The sequence below is a fragment of the Corythoichthys intestinalis genome, chromosome 16, assembly GCF_030265065.1.
Source record: "Corythoichthys intestinalis isolate RoL2023-P3 chromosome 16, ASM3026506v1, whole genome shotgun sequence".
NCBI classification, from domain to species: domain Eukaryota; kingdom Metazoa; phylum Chordata; class Actinopteri; order Syngnathiformes; family Syngnathidae; genus Corythoichthys; species Corythoichthys intestinalis.
This window is the reverse complement of record NC_080410.1, coordinates 16,683,300-16,705,989: the sequence shown is the minus strand read 5'-3', so window position 1 is coordinate 16,705,989 and position 22,690 is coordinate 16,683,300. Positions and strand designations below refer to the sequence as shown.

Here is a 22,690-nt window from a genome sequence, read left to right as displayed (position 1 = left end):
ATGGACGCGCACACACATGAGGAACAGCGCATTTTTCAGAGAGAGAGAGAGAGAGAGAGAGAGAGAGAGAGAGAGAGAGAGAGAGAGAAGCCTGCAAACCTCCGCGCACATTGGATGCTTGGGAAGCATCCAAAAAAGCAAAACCTTCATATAACACCTTATGTACTGTTTCTTGTGTGTTTTCAATTGTGGTCAAAGTTTGTGTGATTGCTTTTGATGATGTGCGGACGCTAACTGACGGATGCTAATTGTATGTGTAGATTGTTATTGCTATATCAACAGCTAGTTATAAACGCAAATTTGAATTGGTGTTATTGAAGATGAAACTGATTTGATTTGAAATGTTTATTTTAGTTACATTCTGCAAGTGTTGCTGTCATGAGCAGCTGAATAAAGACCGCAAACCACACAGACGTCTGACGTTGTCATTTCGGAGCATAGCTCGTTGTCTAGCTAGAACTTAGCTCCAACATCTTGACAGGGACAGTACAATTACGTATGATACATGTTTTGGATAGTTATTTTGAGGTTTAGGGGGTATTTAGGGGTACTTAAAGAGTTAATTCCTACTTAATTCCTGCAGAAATTCGGTTTACGTCGCCAGCGTATGAAAGGAACTCGTTGGTAACCCAGGGACTACATGTAATGTCGATAAACATGTAAAATGTTGATGGAAAGTATTATATTGTTTTGGCGATATACTGTATATCGTCATATCATACAGCAATAATGGAAATTATATTGCGAATTATTTTAGGTGAGGGCTCACAGACCCCGATTTGTGAACCTTTCGCCTTGTCTACCGGCAGGCTACAGTACAGCATGTGGTAGTAAAGAGGGACCTTCAAGAGTCGATGCTAAATTTCTAGAGCGGTGTGCTGTTGTCCTTTTCAGTTCATTTTCTCAATATCAACCATTCCATTAAAAGCAGCCTTGCAAAGTACCACCTAGTGTTCCAGAGCCACCCTCTGCCCTGAAAGAGCAGATGTTTTCTCTACTTTGAAACTAAATCAATACCTGCTTGTGTCAATTAATGACACCGTCAAGTGGATTTTTCCACTTCGATCTAATTTTAGCCTCGTATAGACTGAAATTCAAAAGCAGTCATTTTTTTCGCTCAGTCATTTTCCCTGCTACTGAATTTGCTGGAAAGGATTTGAAAAGGTTGGCAGGGTGCCTACTAACGCAAGAATAGCGTTGTAATCTATTACAAAACACTGAGGGAGCCCAAGTTATTGATCATTTTCTTGCAAGCTGTGAGAAGGACATTTTATTGGCAGAGATGAGATCTATTTGGCTTAAAATATTCTGTTCAGTAGTGTGTGTATATGAAGGGGGTTAAAGTGGTAAATAGTATTTAGTGTGAGAAATGACAGTGGGAGTCCTTCACACTGACAAATGCTGATACAGTTTGTAGGGCAAACGCACACAAGATAATGAAGCCCTGTGCCCTAGGCGAAAACAAACATGTTAACTTTGGCAGTTTGCTACCAGAGACTTTCTCGTAGTGTAACAAACTTTATGCCATCAAGCCTCCACACTGCAGGCCTTTTCCATCAAGGTTCTGATATGAATTTTTCACAGGTTTTCTCATCCCAGCAGTCACACTGACAGCTGTGATTTTCACAGCATGCTCACATTTTGTACACTCACGCCTTTTAATACGAATCCCTAGTCTGTACACTGACTATCTTTACATACCCAAATAATCGGGTTAGTGACAGTTCAGTCTCTACACATTTTCACACTTTTCTGCAAGGTACCAGTTTACAGCAGTGACTTGAATTGGATCTTTGTGCAAACTTTTTCTATGGGGTTCATTTCATTTGTAGGTTATTGTCATCATATACTGTAGTACAGTATATTAAGGGCGTTAAACTCATCGTTGTTGTAGTTGTGGTTTCTTTTGGAGGGACGTTGTTTTCCAACTAGAGATGCCATGATTCAATCACTATTTGACATCTAATTGATTATAACATGAATCAACAATTCTTTTAATAGTTTATGAAAAAAGTATTAGTACGTCCCAAAAACGATTTACTAGAATATTTTCTGTTTACCTAATGTTTACAGCTACCGATGGATGCAACACTGTTACTATACTACAGTGAATGAAACGCTGTTACTATACTACAATGACGAAAAATAAGTATTTGAACACCCTGCTAGCTGCAAGTTCCACCTCGAAACAATGGAGGAGTCTGAAATTTTCATCATCGGTGCATGCCCACTGTGAGAGAGATAATCTAAAAAGAAGAATACAGAAATCACAAAGCATATTTTTTAACAGTTTATTTGTCTGCTACAGCTGCAAATAAGTATTTGAACACCTGTCTATCATTTAGAATTCAGACCTTGAAAGACCTGTTAGTCCGCCTATTAAAAGTCCACCTCCACTCCATGTATTATCCTGAATCAGATGCACTTGTTTGAGGTCGATAGCTGCATAAAGACACCTGTCCACCCCATACAATCAGTCAGACTCAAACTTGTAGCATGGCCAAAACCAAAGAGCTGTCTAAAGACACCAGAGACAAAATTGTACACCTCCATAAGGCTAGAAAGGACTACGGAGCAATTATCAAGCAGCTTGGTGAAAAAAGGTCCACTGTTGGCGTAAGCATTAGAAAATGGAAGAAGCTAAACATGACGGTCAATCTGAGTGGAGCCCCATGTAAAAAAGATGAAGAATCAGCGCAGAACTACATGACAGGATTTGGTCAATGACCTGAAAAGAGCTGGGACCACCGTTTCCAAGGTTACTGTTGGTAATACACTAGACGTCGTGGTTTGAAATCATGCATGGCATGGAAGGTTCCCCTGCTTAAAGCAGCGCATTTCAAGGCCTGTCTTAAGTTTTTCTATGACAATTTGGATGATGCAGAGGAGTCATGGGAGCAAGTTTTGTGGTCAGATGAGAGCAAAATAGAACTTTTTGGTCATAATTCCACTAACCGCGCTTGGAGGAAGAAAAATGATGAGTTAGTACTTATGGATAAAAGAAAAACTCAACTATCTCAAGAACACCATCCTTCCTGTGAAGCATGGGGTTTTAGCATCATGCTTTGGGGGTGTTTTTTCTGTGGATGGGACAGGACGAGTGCACTGTATTTAAGAGAGGATGACTGGGGCACTGTGTTGTGAGAGATTTTGAGGAAGAACCTCCTTCCCTCAGTCAGAGCATTGAAGATGGGTCGTGGCTGGGTCTTCCAACATGACAATGACCCGAAGCACACAGCCAGGAAAACCAAGGAATGGCTGTGTGAGAAGCATATGAAGGTTCTAGCAAAGCCTAGCCAGTCTCCATACCTAAACCCAATAGAAAACCTTTGGAGGGAGCCTGACTGAACTAGGGGTGTGCCATCTTAGGCACGATTCGATTCGATTACGATTCAGGGTGCTACGATCCGATTATTAAACGAGGATCGCGGTATTGACGATGATCGCGGTTATTGCGATTCTCGCGATTATCACGATTATCGATGCATCGTACATTACTACTTAATACATTAGCCAAACAAATTTATGTCCATTATTTATTTATAATATCCTAATGATTAAACAGGAACGATGGAAACATGCCCACACAACAAAAAGCTGCCCTTCAGCTGCTTTTTTTATTTATTTATTTTTTTACAAGAAAGTGCAAAAACATTAACCATTTTAAATACATAAATAATACAATAACATTTAAACAGGTGGAATGAATTCCACATTTTCTGGAAACAAAGTGTCTTTAGAAATAAGACTTCTTTTAACCAATATACTTTGTTTTCACAGAATTCTGTACTGTTTCGCATGTTTGTAGTGTTACCGCTAGGGATGGGAATCGAAATCTGATTCCAATTCGGAACCGGTTCCGGGTGTTTCGGGGCCTCGACATCACAATGAAAAAGCCTTAATGATCCCTTCAACAATTCCTAAAGACGCATATTGCGTCGTGACGTGTGTTGTTGTCCAGACGCATCAAACTAGCATGGCGCCAAGAACCACTCGCTCCAAAGTTTGACTACACTTCACCAGGAAAGAGTGTGAAAATGAAAGGTTACGACGGTTAAGCACGAGCATTGCAGCCATAAACATAACAATGACAGCACGTAGGTTCAAACGCTCGAAAGTGTGTCTTCACTTCACGAGGAAAAATTACAACAAAGTGACTTGCAGTCATTGCAAGGTGGAGATAACTGCATCGGGAGGGAATACGACTGCGCTGTCCTCACAGAGAGGCTAAGGCTCAGTCCTGGCTATACAGCTAGCTAAACTCCCAAATGACGATGCAGAAGACGTTGGTATAATTTGCTGACTTTATTCAACAGTGAAACTAAGAATAGAAATGAAACAAATCAACGCGTTGCCTCTGTAGATATTAACATGTTTCCCTCTCTCACTAACTCGCTCACTCACTTGGATGCGGCATTTCTTCTTTGGGTGTAAGCACGCTCTTCTTAACGTGAGCGCGTTCTTCTTCGCGTGAGGAAGCGCAAGGGCGCCCCCACTTGAGCGTGTAAGCGCCACAAAAACTAAAAGGCATGCAATTCAATGTAATGGTAAAATAATACACGTTAACCCAGAAAGTCCCCAAACTGCGGCCCGCGGCCCAAATACGGCCCGCCTCCACATTTGGTCCGGCCATTTTGAATTTTTTTTTTTTTCTCAATCGTGTTATTTTCTGGCCTTTTCCTTGAAGAATTCAGAGAGGGTTATTTGGTTATTATCTATTTAATTAATAGTGTTTTTATTATTAATCATTATTATTATTATCATAAAGAATCCAGAAAGGGTTATTTGATTGTGGCTTTCTGAAAAACAATAATTTTTTACATTTATGCACTTCTGCAATCGTCACACTTTTTCTGTTACAAACTGACCCCGGCCCCTCATCAGAGAAGGGAAAAGTTATGTGGCCCTCACAGGAAAAAGTTTGGGGACCCCTGCTTTAACACATATTGCCAAAGGCAGAACAACAACCTATCTGCCAATATATACCAATATTTTTTATTTCTATTAGAAATGTTTCAGTAAAATGTTACACATTCTTGTGTATTTGCCACTTATTGCCACAGTTAACATTGAGGCTTTGGGCCTCTTTTGATCTCGTTGTGAGTTTGTAAGGTTGTGACTTCTGATTAAACAAACTCGATGCCAATCAAAACGTTTGTTCTTCTTTTTCCCCAAATTAGAATCGATAAGAGAATCGATAAAGAATCGAATCGTTAAACAATATCGATAATGGAATCGGAATCGTAAAAAATCCTATCAATTCCCATCCCTAGTTACCGCTGTACTTAATCGTGGTTTTAAACGTTCTGCATATTAAATACGCGTTAGCGAATTAGCTAAGCACTCGGCGCTAACTATTAACATCTCAAAAACAACAACAATAAAGGCTAAACAGTACAAGAGGGTCCGTGTACTCACCTCTTTGAGATGCACACGGGTCTTAGCAACACACTCAGGACATTTTTCAATTGAAATGCCTTAAAACTACTGCTGGACATCTAAATGACAAGGAGTAACGAATTATCTCTCTTCCCCTCTTGCGCTAAAAAAATAACTTGGGCACAAAAGTGCGACCACCGGGTTGCGCTTCTGGACCTGCCTCTCTCATACACAAATTTATTTTCCAGTCTTTTAAAAAGGAGTAAGTCTCTCTCTGCAACCAGCAGCATCCATCATAAAGTGCGCGCGCCTGTTAACGGTGCCCGGCGGCAGACGTGTCTTGAATTTCGTTCTGCTACGAGCGGCTGCCATAAAGTTATGAGTGAAAAACATAGTTTTTGAACCTTTATGAATCGTAATCGAATCGTCACGTGTCGAATCGCGATGCATGTAATAATCGATTTTTCGGAACTTCTCTAGACTGAACTACAGAAAATCTGTGTGGAGGAGTTGGCCAAGATTCCTCCTGCAGTGTGTGCAAACCTGGTGGAAAACTACAGGAAATGTTTGACCTCTGCAATTGCAAACAATGGCTACTGCACCAAATATTAACATTCGTTTTCTCAGGTGTTCAAATAAGTATTTGCAGCTGTATCACACAAATAAATTGTTAAAAAATCATACAATATGATTTCTACGTGGGAGAACTTACAAAATAGCAGGGTGTTCATATACTTATCTTTTTTCACTGTATACAATATAAGTGAGTCAGTTCTCCAGCCTACTTATGTAAGAATGTCCTCTCGCCCTATTTAGGGCTAAACATCTGATCAATGAATTTTGGTCACAGGCACTCAGTCGCACACGTTACCTTTTTCAGTAATATTATGTACTAACTCTTTATGACACTTCAATAGGTTCATGTACCAGCATATCAACAGTATATCTCTCAGGAATTTGCTGTCCTGTCAGAGGCTGCTTTCTTAGTGGACTGAGCGTGGGTGTTTGTGTTTGAGCTCAGCCCACATCCACAGACCACATTTCATTTGGGAAGAAAGGAAATCTGTTTCATTTTTGCAAAGCTCCTTCATTCCTAAAGCACCTCGCATCTGACCAGATCTCACAGCAATATGAACAAATGGCAAAGGAGAAGACAAATATATTAGTCCTTTTATTGCTTCTTTTGTTTTTGTCCTCGTCTTGGCCTTTTCAACCTGCTCAAAAATGTTATTTTGCTCGTTTTCAATATACTCCTTTCTCGCTGTACTTCATGTTTGTTGTTCCAAACGAAATTTAACCAAAATCACTTCAACAAAGTGTTCTGTAAGGCTGGTTGAACTTTTTTAACAAGGTCAACAAAAATTTCCACTATGTCAATTACTATTTGGATAACTTTATGAAGTTTTAATCATTTTACCATTAATTCTTGTTATTTGAAGGACAAAGGTTAACAATGAAACACTATAGTAATGTTGAAGGACAGTTCTCAATATTGTTAATAATTACGCAAGTTAAAAAAAAATCACTGTAAAGAATGGATGGGACTTTAACGCATTAATTGTTATTAATTAATTACAAAAAGTTTAACGAGTTAAACTAATTTTAATAAGTTGCGTTCCAATCACGGAACCTTTTCATCTTTGAAAGTGCACAATTAAACTCGCACATACATTAGTTCGTCTTATGGCTAATAATAATTATAATTTTTACATTCAGTTTCAAATTTTCTGCAATACAGTTTAAAACAATTTCAAATTGAATTATTCAGCTTTTATTGCCATGATTCAAATCAAACAGTGCAATTTACGTGAATACAAATTACGTTATTCAGATGCAGTAATTCTGTAAGTCGACAGTTCAAGTTAAGCAAGTTTAGCAATTCAAATTAAGTTTAGAAATTCCATTTCAGTTTCTGATGGCAGTCCCATAGCAATGTCTTCATGGATGTTTAATACCACTATTTTTCTTTCAGAATAACAGAGTGCTGTTTAACATCCGGGTGGTTGGAGGATCATCATTTTACAGCTACTTGTCACCACAGGACAGTCGGCCACTCTACCATCCTGCTGTTGACAGGTCAGTTAAGACTGTGAATATTAATTGAGGACAAAATGTATTGAGTGACTACAGTTTTTTTTTTCTGGAAGCACCCAACGATGTTCCATGTTTCAGTGGTAAAATATTTAGTTCTCCATAGTCGTCAGGTGCTAATTATGCTATCTGCTGGAGTCATTTCTCTGCTGTAGGGCACACCTGGAGCAATTACCAAAAATAGTCATTTTCCATGTGTATTTTTCAGTTTTCTCTGGCAAAGGCTGAAGTTACAGGGTTTATATGGTCATTATAAAGCACTTAAGTCATTAAATGGATTTTGTCAAAAGTGAGGCCTTAAAAAGCATTGAACCAAATGTTTGAGGCATTAAACATTACCGCAATTTTCGCACTATAAGCCGCCACCCACCGGCATTTGTTCACAGATAAGCCACATTGGACTATAAGCCCCAGCTGTCTTCACTGTGTTATGGGATATTTACACCAAAAGATATTAACGGGTAACACTTTATTTGATAGCGGCATCAAACGACTGTCTTAAGACCTAATGAACCTGCATGAAGCTTTGAACCAATTGTCTGCAAAAACCATTGCTTCAGGAAGCTTCATTTTACCATCTCTGCTCCCTTGGGGGAGACGGTCAAACTCTGCTGTCACCTGCTGTCAACACTGTTGTTCTCCATCATGTCTTCTAGCATGCATTGCAGTGCTACAGATGTTAATAACAATCAAAATTCATGTTCTGTGCAAATTATTTCTTCAGTTACTGTCCCAGTTGTTTCATTAATTGCTAGTTATGGTATTTGGTAACACTTTATTTGACAGTGGCGCCATAAAACTGTCATTAGACAATCATAATTATGACATGACACTGTCATGAGCATTGATGAATGTTTATAACTGATGTCATTTAGTGTTAACGAGCAAATTATCTCACTTTTGAATGGATGTAAAAGATCCGAGCTGGACATGAATGGAGTTTGTGACATAATTTGCCAGATGATACTTAATGACATGTGTCAAAAGTATTCAATAATGCCCACGATAGTATCGTTTCATAATTATGCCTTTTTATGACAGTCTTATTACGCCGCTGTCAGATAAAGTGTTACCTATGAACCCCAAAAAATCAACAGATAAGCCGCACTGCACTATAAGCAGCAGGATTCAAAATGAATGAAAAAAGTAGCAGTTTATAGTCCGAAAATTATTAGGGGTGTAACTGTAGACAAAAATCTCGGTTCGGTACGTACCTCGGTTTTGAGGTCACGGTTCGGTTTATTTTCAGTACGGTAAGAAAACAAAATGCAAAATATACTGTAAATGTGCAAGTTGTTTATTACACACCTTTGTGCTTTCAACAATAGGAACATTAGCCTATACAAAGCTAGAATTCTGCTCAAAAAGTAGCAGGTATTAAAAGATAATCCAACAACAATTTGCCTTTCAGACCCCGCGTATTGGTCAGCTTTCTTTCTGAAAGAAAGAAGAAAAAAGAAGTTTCTGTGCTAAAGAGAAAAGCAATCCCAATGACAAAGATTTTAACATGTATTTTACAAATGAAATGCCTCAATGAATCATTTTTTTTCTTATGAACTGTTTTTAAAAGCTTTATTGGTGGATTTTCTCAAGTTAAAGCGCCACACAGAAATTAATAAATTGTGTAAGCAGGATGTACAGGACTATTGTTATTATTTAATTACAGGTGTTTTAGCTCATTTCAATTTATTTTATTTAAATGGGCTATTATTTATTTTATTATGTGTTTATATTTTACAAATGTGATGTAGTGTTCATTTACATTGTATATTTTATGTTGTATAACTTTAGTTCCAATGTGAATATTAGTTCCTACTTGTTTTGTTGTGGTAGGATGGTTTTGTATTGAACACGGGGCCGTGTTGGTTATTATTATAGCAGAGAAGACAGCAGTAAATCAACAAAGACAAGTCAACTGTGCCCCGATCTACCACTCAAGAGATCTGATGGACTCAAAAAGTAGGTTACGATTGCATATTAGTTTGAAAATCGACCGGATCCACCGTATTTTTACATGAGTGACTTCCGGTCTGCCCGATCCTAGCTACCAGTAGTAGTGTTGACGCAGGAGGGTCGCGTCTCGCGTCAAATAATAAACTCCGCCGTTCTTTTCGCGTGCGTCATGTTGAGCCGCTTCTGGGACGTGTCTAACACGCGGCCGCACTGCGACTGGTGTGCATTGGCTGATTGACTTTATCGCCCGCGTTTCACTGCGTTCTCGCGGCGGCCACTTTGTCGCGCAGTTGACGTTCCTGGGTTATACTGTCCTACCATGTTGGTCCTCATTAAAGTAGAGAAGACGGAGTAAATATAATCTACACAAACTGTAACCCGAACGACTCACAGCCTCGAAAAGTAAGGGTTACATTACGTCAGAAACTCGTTCTGTACGCCTCCGTTCTGAACCAAGCACCACGTACCGAAACGGTTCAATACAAATACGTGTACTGTTACACCCTTAAAAATTACGGTATGCAATCTTGATGGTTATAAAAACTTTAACTGATATTAACGGGTAGCCGATAATGTCGTCCGACAAAAGCATTTTAAAATGATATCAGACATAATCGACATCTGCTTTGGGCCAATATGCATTTTGCCTTCAATGTGAATGTACAAACCTTCTGCCTTTGTACAAGGGCTGTTCACAGCTTAGAACATCAGTTATGCTTATTGACCATTAGATGTCTCCAAACTAAGATGCTTAGGATTTGTTATGTGTGCAGACCATTTGCATTCATGGTGCAAAAATTAAATGAGCAATAAGTGATGGAAAAATAATGAATTATAAACTAATGACATGTCTCATTCGCTTTCCTGAAGCTATGTGCATATGTTGTTATTTTGAGCCAGAAACACTGTGTGAGTCATATGTGATATGGCAGTGCCTTATTGTCACATGCACTTGATTATTTTGATTTCAACAATACTGTAAATATAAAGATGCATTTTAGGCACTTTTTTTCCACAACTTGAGTCGAAGTTGTTCTCTTAGTTTTCACTGAATGTTTATTGGAAAACTTTGAAGTTGTTACGTTTATCATTATTGAAGTATCCAGTGGGGAATCACAATACAATAAGCCATAAAATGTTAAGTCTATGACCGCAGATATCTGTATCGGTTTGATATCGGTATCAAATTTTTGGAGTTGGATAATATCGGGATATCTGTTATCGGTTAAAAAAATCATTATTAGACAACCCACAATTTTTGTGTCTGAAACTATCTGCAGTCGGGCATGGGCAGGCACTAAATTGGTTTAAAGTGGTATTAAAAGTGGCATCAAAAAGCATTAAATGAGATTTGCTGATACCTGTAGAAACCCTGAGTCATAAGTAATTTTAGAGACGTCATTGAAATTATTAGACAGTATTAGAATAAAATAAAAAATATTTCATTAAATATTTTTAGAAACTATTATTGCTGCATTAGAAAGAAAAACCCAAAAAAATAATACAAATATCATGAAACTCAATTCTACACTTCACAAGAAGCATGTTGGGAAACCACATGACTTTCAGCTGCATCAGGTGAACATTTTAATGTGATTATAAGAACATTTGCTCTTTCTTGAGAAAGATGATAAATGGAAACAACCACTTTTTTTGTTTGGGTTTGTTCAGTCGTATACCAACATTTATGCTTTAAGTATGATTTTATCATATTTCAACTATTATTTTCTCATGAAAATCTCTTGTTCAACAGTAGTTGTGAGGGTTAATTATGTCTTCATTAGAAGTGAAAAAAAGCTGTTAATGTCTATGCTGCTTGAAAATGATGACATCTAGTGGATAAAATATTTTATAAGCTGTATATAAAATCTATGTTTTCCTGAGAGGCATTGCATCATAGACTCAAATTTGGCTATGTTTGAATCTCAAATCTCCTGTTTTGAGTTTGCAGTCTTCCCCGAGCATCCATGGGTCTAGCTTCTAGCCTAGGCTGCGTCTCACCTAAAGTCAGCTGGGATGGGCTCCAACTCACTTGTGACCCTGTAGAAAATGGTTTACAGTTTACACTGAAAAGAAATCGTTAATAAATGTGTTGGCGTCATTTAGAGCTCTGAAACTGTGCAGCCCAGGAGGACCGCCACATGTGAAGCTCATCATTGAATGGGAGTACAGAATCAAAGACTGGTAAATAAGGCTCTTTTTTAACATTTATTTTATTTTTATTGCTTTAGCTGGACTTTTTAACATTAACTCCGTATAGGCTCTGTTAAACCCTATTTGTATTCTGGGTTGCAGCCTATTTGGTAACATTCAGGAGGAGGTGGTGAAGGATGCGGACAGTGTGAGGAATCAGCAGCAGCAACATGTCCAACAATACAGTTGCACCTTAGATGAGTGTTTTCAACTCTACACCAAAGAAGAGCAGGTAGGTTATAATTATATGGTTTATACAGTCCCTGCCATAAGTATTGAAACAGCAAGGTCATTTCCTTTGTTGTATTATATTGCAAGATAATTAACAGTAACGAAAAGAAACGCAATGCCGAAAGTTAGAATTGAAAACAAATATTTGGTAGCTGAAATGAAAAACTATACTGTAGTTAAAAGAAAAACAGCTAATACTGTATTGTGTGTTCACAAAATTAAATAAAAATTATTTAAAGACATTAATCCCTTAGTTTTTGTATTTTATCCCCGGAAGTCATATTTATACGTGTTAAAATGACAACATTCAAACTGACCATCATATCGAATAAAGCAACACCTAGGCAACTTTAAATACCCAACAGTCACATGTTCTAATACTTTAGTAAGAGGTGGGTAGACTAGCCCAAAATTTTACTCAAAAGTAGCGTTACTTCAAAATAATATTACTCAAGTAAAAGTAGTTATCCAAGTAAAAAATTATTAAGTGACAAAAATACTCAAGTATCAAGTAACATGGTGAGTAACTTGAGTAAATGTTTTTTTTTTTTTTTTTTTTTTTTAAACAATAGTATTTTTGGTGGTATTTTTTACTATTTTTTATGAATTGTTGTTATAACGATACTGTAAAATAACCCATTACATAACCACATTATTCCGGCGATAGAGAAAAAAAAAAAACAGAAATGAAGCATTATTTGTCCAAAGAGCCTGAGCGCCCTCTAGTGGAGAAAATAGTTCCTAGTTTGAATAGTTCCTCCATAGTTACTATTATGATATTAAAAGGATCATATCTCTGGTTTTCCGTGGTCAGTCGGTGCCAAATAAAAACTGGGAGAGAGGTTTAATTCCGCGCTTTCGAGTCAAATTTGAGGACAGCGCTCTATGCCAAATACTTCATTTTTTACGGTTCTTTAACTTATTCACTCCCAGCCATTTTCACAGGTGCAGCCCCCTTCGCTCCCGGCCGTTTTACTGGATTTTGACTGATTTTGCAATGCCCACAGAAAATTCTGCTTTATTGCTATATAAACATGGAACCCACCAAAAGAAAGATTAGACTCTCTTCTTTCAGCAGAAAAAAAATGTTAGTTCAAATCATATATTTTTCCATTCTTAATAAATCAGCATTAGAAAATAGCTTAGTTTGAACAATTTTCCAATTTCTGATGAAAAAACAGAGAAATTGAGCTTTTTGTAAAAGCATACATTTCAAACATAACTTTGACACAGCTATTTTTTGCTTTTGTGACATCCCAAACCTCTGAATAATGTTTTCCTTCTGCAAAATAACATAAACAACAAGACAAATAGAGCTTTTGATAGAAAAATAACAATTTATTTGCACATGGCTGGACTGTTGGGCTGGGAGATGGCACTGTTGTGGCCGCCGCGGCTGTCTCAGTGGACGGGGTGGGCTTTTCTCTCATCACCGTCTCATCAAGATGGATTTTTTTAGTCTTTCTTTTGTGGTGACCACTGCCTCATGGCGGAGTTCGCCTGGGGAATTTGTGTGGGGCATGTTGTGTTCCTGGGGGGGGGACTGGTTTGGCCGTGCGCGTTTCCGGCTGAGTCGCGGGACACTGGAGGATGCGGGGGATGCGAGCGGCCGAGCACGGCAGTGCAGGCTCTGCTCGGCGAGCAGCACTGACTCAACGGTATTGTCCACTGCACTGGTGGCCCCAGTCGTTCTGCTCGGTCGTCCAGCGCCTGGCATCCCGGGCGTCCTCCCGGTTGTTCTGCTCGGTCGTCCGCCGCCTGGCATCCTGGACGTCCTCCTGGTCGTCGCACTTGCTCGGTCGTTCGTCGCCTGGCGTCCCGGACGACTGCTCGGACTTCCGCTCCTGGCGTCCTGTTTGTCCATTCGGTTGTCTTCTGCCGGCGCCCCGGCCGTGCGGCCCGGCCGTTCGTTCCGTTGAATCGGGTTTCGGGTCTTACCAAATACGCTACTGCCCTCTAGTGGCCAGTTTTATTGCTTTAAAATGTATTTTCAGCATTGTGCTTTGGAGCAAAGTTGCATCAGAACCTAGAGATGTCTCTTGTGAAAAAAAACATAAAAGACATATAAATGCATTTTTGGGACACTGAAACAATAGAACGTAATTTATACGCAAGCCTGTTCAATCACGTGGCGTTTTTAACTCATGTTTGTGATCATAGAACGGCAAGCTTATGTCTGATTGGTTTATTTGAGTCATGTGATTATTGTTGCGACGTCTCATTGGTGAAATTAGTCGAGCTACTCTTGGCATCGCTGGCAAAAATTAATAAAATAACAAATCTAATTTGCAGAATAGAGAGGAAAATTTTAACGACTCTTGTGTAGCCCAAAGTAACGGAGTAGGAGTAGCGTTTTTTTCTTCAAAATCTATTCAAGTAAAAGTAAAAAGTATGGCTTAGGAAACATTTTTCATTTTACATTTTTCTCAAAAATTTACTCAAGTAAATGTAACGGAGTATATGTAACTCGTTACTACCTACCTCTGACTTTAGTTCACTTTAAAAGTAGGTAGCGTCCTTAGCGCTCTCAAAATATTCCACATTTCTTTTTCAACTTTCATTCCTTTCAGCTTGCGCCTGACGATGCCTGGAAGTGTCCACACTGTAAGCAGCTTCAGCAGGGCATGGTGAAGATGAGCTTGTGGACACTACCGGACATCCTTATCCTCCACCTGAAGCGTTTCCGACAAGTGGGCGAGCGGAGAAACAAGTTGACCACGTTCGTACATTTCCCACTGGTGGACCTGGACATGACGCCGCACGTGGTGAACCGCAACCACGGCAATCAGTCTCCGCCACAAACTCAGCCAGGATGGAAGCAGTCCAAGCGACCCGACCTGGCTCCCCTAGACTTCCTGTATGATCTGTATGCTGTGTGCAATCACCACGGTGGCATGCACGGAGGGCATTACACAGGTCAGTCGCCAGTTTCCTTGTCATACGTTTGGGCTGAGTGATATGGGCTAAATATAAAATTTCAGATTTTTTTGTCATCACAAGAATTTGATGTACAATTACATCAGAATTTTTCCCCCCGTCTACTTTTCTAAGGAGACAATAAGAACAAAAAAGCAGAGGAAGCGCTAAATAACTTTAACCTATTGTACTCATTGATTGCCATTGACGGTGCTACAGGTCCAATCCATTTGGATTGGAAGGGTGAATGAACTAATAAAACTACATGTTTTAGTACTTTGTATGTGGAGTAGGCACATGCCGGATTCTAACGGTATGATAACCTTAAGCAAAAACATTATGGTATCACAGTATTGCAATTACAGCTCTAAAATGTTTTGATGATGTTTGAATGATTTTGAGATGTATGGGCTAAAAAAAAATTTTTTTTTTTTAAATCCTGTTTAATTTAAAAAGTTTTTTTTCAAAACAACATATTAGCAAATTGGAACATAACTATATTGTTCATCCATCCATCCATCCATTATCTTCCGGTTATTCCGGGGTCGGGTCGCAAGGGCAGCAGCTTTAGCAGGGAAGCCCAGACTTCCCTTTCCCCAGCCACTTCAGCCAGCTCCTCCGGCGGGATTCCAAGGCGTTCCCAGGCCAGCCGAGCGACATAGTCTCTCCAGCGTGTCCTGGGTCGACCCCGGGGCCTCCCGCCGGTGGGACATGCCCGGAACACCTCTCCAGGGAGGCGTCCAGGAGGCATCCGAACCAGATGCCCGAGCCACCTCAACTGGCTCCTCTCAACGCGGAGGTGTAGCGGCTCGACACCAAGCCCCTCCCGGATGACCGAGCTTCTCACCCGATCTCTAAGGGAGAGCCCGGACACCCTGCGGAGGAAACTCATTTCGGCCGCTTGTATCCGGGATCTTGTTCTTTCGGTCACGACCCACAGTTCGTGACCATAGGTGAGGGTAGGAACGTAGATCAACCGGTAAATCGAGAACTTCGCCTTTTAGCTCAGCTCCTTCTTCACCACAACGGACCGCCGCAGAGTCCGCATCACTGCAGACGCTGCACCGATCCGCCTATCAATCTCCAGCTCCCTCCTACCCCCACTCGTGAACAAGACCCCAAGATACTTGAACTCCTCCACTTGGGGCAGGATCTCATCCCCGACCCGGAGAGGGCATGCCACCCTTTTCCGGCTGAGGACCATGGTCTCGGATTTGGAGGTGGTGATCTTCATCCCAACCGCTTCACACACGGCTGCAAACCGCCCCAGTGAGAGTTGGAGGTCACGGCTTGATGAAGCCAACAGCACCACATCATCTGCAAGCAGAGATGCAATGCTGAGGCCACCAAACCGGACACCCTCAACGCTTCGGCTGCGCCTAGAAATTCTGTCCATAAAAATTATTAACAGAATCGGTGACAAAGGACAGCCTTGGCGGAGTCCAATTCTCACTGGGAACAAATTCGACTTACTGCCGGCAATGCGGACCAGACTCTGACACCGGTCGTACAGGGACCGAACAGCCCTTACCAAGGGGCTCAGTACCCCGTACTCCCGGAGCACCCTCCACAGGACTCCCCTAGGCACAGGGTCGAACGCCTTCTCCAAATCCACAAAACACATGTAGACTGGTTGGGCGAACTCCCATGCACCCTCGAGGACCCGGCCGAGGGTGTAGAGCTGGTCCACTGTTCCACGGCCGGGACGAAAACCACACTCCTCCTCCTGAATCCGAAATTCGACTTCCCGACGGACCCTCCTCTCCAGCACCCCTGAATAGACTATATTGTTCAGTTGAATTTTTTTTTTAAAATGAAATATTCTACATAAAATTTAAATTAATGCATTCTTATAGGTGAGCCTAAACCCACAGCCGTAGCTCAACGTTATTATCATCAGAACAAAAATAATTGAATTATTTTCCATAAAAAGCACGTGTGTGTGACTCATATCATGTTTACATTACACACACACACACACTCTCTCAGAGAAAAAAACACCACAGGCTGTATTAAGGAAATGTTATTGTTAACATGTTTACAGTGGCGGAAGACTTAAACAAAAGTAGGCTAATGTTAGAGAGAAAACTACTTAGCCGTCTTGGCACTAGCCACGTTATCGACCTCGTTAACAAGCTTACGTCAAAGTGTTTTACCACTGGTAGAAACAGTAAACACGCTGGAGTTAATGACAGCGTTTACTAACCTTTAAAAAAAACTTTGTAAGCGACAGGTTTTGTTCACATAAATGCGAAATCATATTGGAGGTATTGCCTCCTCTGACAGCCACCCCCCGCAAACATGTTTTACATGTTGGTTGGCCTTCCTCCTCTAAACCGCGGCCGTCTGTAACTTTTCTCTAGCCGAAGTATTCCCATACCAGCGACTTCATTTTCTTCGATGGGGGGAAAAGTTCAGGTGTTTCACCTCCTCCAGCCATCGTGTAACACAGCTGACTCACTAAGCAGCAGCTGGAGGGGGGCGGTGAGCCCTGCAGCTGCAATCGAGGGATTTCCCTGCATTTGTGGGACATAGAAAATAGGTTATACCCTAGAAATGGTCTGAATGAAAATTTTTGTGGTTTTGAAACCGTGACGTTTTCATACGGTATACCTTGAAACCGGTAACCAATACATGTCAAATGTTAAGTACCGTATTGGCCCGAATACAAGACGGCCCTGATTATAAGACGACCCCCTCTTTTTCAAGACTCAAGTTTGAAAAAAGACTTTTTGAACACCAAATTAATTTTTATACAGAAAATAATTACAGTACATCTGAAACAAATGATTATAACAAAATATCTGAGAGAAAAAGCATGTTATTTTGCCTCGTTCAAATCTTAATATCTGAACATTTAAATATGTAAACTAAAGTGCAATCACATTCGTAAATGAATGGCTTCTGGTTTTTTAAATGTAAATAAACCAACCTATTGTGATAAAACAATAAAATTGCAATAACTGCATTTACCATCAAAGTGAGGTCTAACTGTAACTGTAGTCTTGAAACAAATCTAAATAAGGAAAAACAGTGCAATAAAATAATGCAAACTGGTTAAACTTGAGAGTAGCTGAGGTCTGTCATGACAGAACATTACTCCTCAAGTTCAGGATTGGCTTCAATTATATCTGGCGCCATCTAGCGTCGTGAATGGGTATAATGTCTAGACCCCGACTATAAGACGACTCCCGCTTTTTCAGTCTTATTTCAATGCAAAAAACACAGTCTTATATTCGGGCCAATACGGTATTTGAAATTTGAAGGTCGAGATGTAAAATGTCCTCCAATTCTGTAATGACCCTATATTTTTTAGTTTAACTGAACCGTGTTGTTACTGTCACTGCAGCCTTTTGTCGAAACTCTGTGGATGGTCAGTGGTACAGCTATGATGACAGCAATGCTGAGGCAGTTCCCGAGGGAGATGTGTGCACACGGGGTGCATATATCCTCTTCTATCAAAGACGAAAGACCATACCGCCGTGGTCTGCGAGCTCTTCAGTAACTGGTTAGACTTTGTTTTTCTGTTGTTCACTTCAGCCCTTGGGACACAGACAGTTTTGTCATTTAATGAAGGAAGGCAGGAAGTGTATTATTCAGCCAAGGGTTGTAATTATATTAAAACACTTTGTCTTTGGAATTAACTGAAGCCAACTGAAAGCGTGCATTTGTGTGTGTCTTTAACTTACTATAACGTCTTCATTCTTCTCGCAGGCTCCACCAGCTCAACCACTTCCGACCACTGGCTCGTGCGACTCACAGGAAGTAGTGACAGAGGTGCCATGGTGTCAGCAGCATCCATTTCTGAAACCCCAGGGCTCATGCATGCTTTGGAGTCTACTGATCAGCCAGTGTTTGGAGAAGAACCCCGCAAAACAGCACACATAAGTAAATACTGTATATGATTTCATGTTTTCATGTCTTGGGATTGTGTATGCAAACAAAAAGCCTACTAGAACATTGAAAATACACTTGGAGTTAATGAAAGGAAATGGGAGGTGGATAATGACTCCAATTTAAAATTAATTTGAAAGTTGTTGTAGCTCTTCTCGTCTTAGACATGTTTGAGGTGTATTGTGCGTTGATGTTTTTTAACTCATTGTCTGCCACAGACTGCGATAGACGTCTAATCCGTTTGAACAGGAAGCCCTCACAGTGAATGAACATTCAGATGTCTAATAGTGATAAACTCACATGATTGGATGTCCATCATTACAAACTGCACTGAAGGAGTTAATATAGAAGTTGTTTTTGGCAGCTCTTTTAATTTTCGTCTTAGTCTTTTGGACAAAAATACTTATTAGTCTTAATCATATTGTGGTTATTTCAAAATGTGTTTGTCTTCGTCTAGTTTTAGTCATCGAAAATGCTGACAAATTTCGTCTAGTTTTTGTCGACAATTCTCAAAATGTTTTTGTCTATAAAGTTGTAGTCCATGAATAAATAAATAAAGGTTTCTAACAATTTCAAATGAACATTGCCAGACGAGCACATAATTGTAGAGTCTACGAGGACATCATCTTCATGATGATAATGCACACTCAGCAGTAAAAGGGCACATTATTTGCAATTAATTAAACTCAACTGGACGCCACGAACTGTATTTAAAAAGTTTTCCAAGAGTTTAATAAGACACACAGAGTCACCGGGCAAAATGCTAATGCTAAAGTGAACATTATGCGAATGCTATGCTAACACTACAAGTTAGTTTAGTCTGTGATGATCACTCAGCACAGACCTTTAAAGGCTAAAGCAACATGGCATAGCCAAGATAAGAAAACAAAACTGACCAAGCAGCACCTGACACGTGTTTCACAAAAGGAGCCTGGAATGGGCACATGCATGTGTGGGGCGGGGGGAGGCGCAGCACATCACATGAGTGACACGACCAAACATAATCACACATTGGGAACTTATGACAGAAACTATGGCGAATTTTCGACTCGTTTTGTTCTCGTCGGACAATAACTGGCATCTGTCTCATTCTGTTTTAGTGTCCGAAGACACGCTTTTAGCTTGTCATTGTGACGTCATCGTCATGGAAAAATTGCTCGTTGACGAAATACTTTCATTATTGTCATCGTTGACGAAAGCAACACAGTGTAGAACTGTGGTCTGACTCAACAAAAGTTGGGAAACACTGCACTGGGACGAACATGCTGCTAACATACTTAATTATCTTCCGTCAGATGGATTTGAGTCCAAACCATTTGTCCGTGGGACCCAGGCAAGGAGTGTCAGCATGAGATCGCCAACTAAGCTTAAGGATCCTTTGAGCAAAGTCCTGCCTCTGAGGTGGTCATTTGGAGCCAAGGACCGCATGAAACATTCCGTGGAGGCCCAGTCTGGGGAACTGGTAGAATATTTGGAGTCTGGCCGTCGTCCACGATGTACCAAAGACCCCATCGTAGAGCTGGTGGCCACTCCGCCGCAAAGGCATGCCCAAGGAAGAGCCTTTGAGGGGGCGCAGGAGTGCAGCTCACCAAGCGGAAGCAGCCTTAGTTGCACAGAAACATGCTATTCTCCCAAAATCCCAGAAGGACAAAGCAGGCCTGGTACGGACAGACACCTCAGCAACAACATCAAAGGCAGGGATGATGGTTCCCTGAGGGTGAGGTCAACTCATAAAAGAGCGAGACAGGAGCAAGGCAGGACTGTGGATCTCCAACTCCAGAGAGTGGCCATGTTAGGAACGCACCTTAGCCATAGCGCACCGCCAAGCAGGGATTCCACACTGAGAAAAAACAAAGTCCATTTCAGTGGGGGCAGCAGAGCCCCGAAAGAAACATTGCTTGCACAACCGGAAGGACAAAGGGGACGTGAGGATCAGAGCCAAGAGAGCCTCGTGGCCTTTTTTAAACCTGCTTTCATCAGGAAAGACATTCCGAGATCCCCGCTGAAAGATCACGAAAGACGTGCCAACGGATATGGACATTTGGGAAAGCTGTCAAGTGCCGATTTTACCAAATTGTCTCTCTCCAACGGAACGCTGACCTCGACGGCAAAAGACGAGCGAAAGGTCAACGTGCTCCCCTGCTGCAAGGTCCAGCTGTTAAACGGACAGGCCGCGTGCTACAACTGCGCTGATATCAAGCGCGCTCACAGCTCCGGCAACATTCAGACAAAACTAGACGGGACGTTCCACAGATGCGCCTCACTGCATAGAAACGGTGACATTACGGTCCCGCACCGTGTCCCACTCTCGGACAAGCCAAGCTTTGCCACCTTGCAGACGACACGATTCAGTACCACCTCCCTGGGTAAGCAGCCATGTTTGTAAATACTGGTGAAAATGACTGGAAACGCAATTGTGAGCTGGAGGCATACAGGTATACAAAAATATTTTCTAAATGATTTATGAAAAACTCACCTTAGAAACTTTCACTTTACAGTTTCCTAAGATTGTGTTTGACCTTGCTTTGTAAGAAGACCAATCATAAGCATTGAGAAAAAAGCTAGGAATATAAAAATATCCAAAAGTTGTCCATTTGATCAGCTTTCTCATCAACTGCTAAATGCAATCCACAATGCAGCAGAGCAGTAGTACCAAATGATAATATGAGGGTCCATTTATTTGAATAATACATGATTATTCAGTGCTTCTGAAAGACAGATATGCCTCATGGCTTCTTAAGCCATTTTGTCATGTTTTATGTCTTAAATTTCTTTAAAAACATTTTATTACCCCGCTATTTCTAACCAGGTTTCAAGCATATTTGCAGTTTTGAAAAAATTTCTCAAAAGCAAAAAAGGCAAAGCCGAAAATCAATATTTTCAATTTTTTACCTAAGTTGAATTGATCACAACATACAATACAGTGGTACCTCTACATACGAAGTTAATTCGTTCTAGGACCTTGTTTGTAAGTCAAAATGGTCGTATGTCGAGCAGGATTTTCCCATTAGAATCCATTATAATTCCATTAATTTGTTCCACAGCCCGAAAATCTACACTAAATCCTTAATAAATACGGCTGGTACTATTACAAATGGCAATTACACATTGCAAAACAGATAAATTATAAATAAAAATTGCTATAATATTATAATAATAATAATAATAATTCCTGTAATAATGTAAAAAAATCGGGTTCTAATGTAGCGGATGTGTTTTGCGTGCTGTACCTGAACGCACCGGGTGGCTGACGTGACAGTGAGATGGAGAGTGCGGTAGAGATTTTACTTTTTCTTTTAATGTTTTGTTGCTGCCATCAACTGTGGCGGACAGTAGGCATGTTGTGTTGCACAAGTTGATGGAATAAATGATTATAAACCTGACAAAGCTGGCGATTTCTTTGACGATGTTACCACAATAATAAAAGACTGGCGAACGGAGGTCGAGGAGGACCGTCAAGTTCGACATTCTACGGCTGTATTGTTGAGTCATTTCACAAATGCGCACACTACGCTCATGTTTTTCTATCATTTCCATCTTCATATTGGTAAGCCCCGTGAGTCATCACCTTATCGTGGTGGAGGGGTTTGCGTGTCTCAATGATCCTAGGAGCTATGTTGTCTGGGGCTTTAAGCCCCTGGTAGGGTCACCTATGGCAAACAGGTCCTAGGTGAGGGGCCAGACAAAGTATGGCTCAAAAAGACCCCTTATGATGAGCAACATAAATGAACCCCAGTTTCCCTTGCCCGGACGCGGGTTACCGGGGCCCCCCTCTGGAGCCAGGCCTGGAGGTGGGGCTCGAAGGCAAGCGTCTGGTGGCCGGGCCTGTCCCCATGGGGCCCGGCCGGGCTCAGCCCGAAAAGGCAACGTGGGTTCCCCTTCCCATGGGCTCACCACCTGTGGGAGGGGCCAAAGGGGTCGGGTGCGTAGGGAGTTGGGCGGCAGCCAAAGGCAGGGGCCTTGGCGGTCCGACCCCCAGCTGCAGAAGCTAACTCTTGGGACATGGAATGTCACCTCTCTGGCAGGGAAGGAG

At 40.9% G+C, this 22,690-nt stretch overlaps 1 protein-coding gene across 1 annotated transcript in view; it reads left to right on the top strand.

The window, feature by feature from the left end:
• The window catches only part of usp43b (ubiquitin specific peptidase 43b), a 145,412-nt gene that overhangs the window by 108,515 nt on the left and 14,207 nt on the right, over window positions 1-22,690 (top strand). The window contains exons 9-15 of the mRNA XM_057861549.1: window positions 7,352-7,455; window positions 11,530-11,607; window positions 11,719-11,848; window positions 14,418-14,763; window positions 18,113-18,271; window positions 18,478-18,651; window positions 19,953-21,023. Coding sequence (XP_057717532.1) covers window positions 7,352-7,455; window positions 11,530-11,607; window positions 11,719-11,848; window positions 14,418-14,763; window positions 18,113-18,271; window positions 18,478-18,651; window positions 19,953-21,023 — 2,062 coding nt within the window. The remainder of the gene's footprint in view (window positions 1-7,351; window positions 7,456-11,529; window positions 11,608-11,718; window positions 11,849-14,417; window positions 14,764-18,112; window positions 18,272-18,477; window positions 18,652-19,952; window positions 21,024-22,690) is intronic.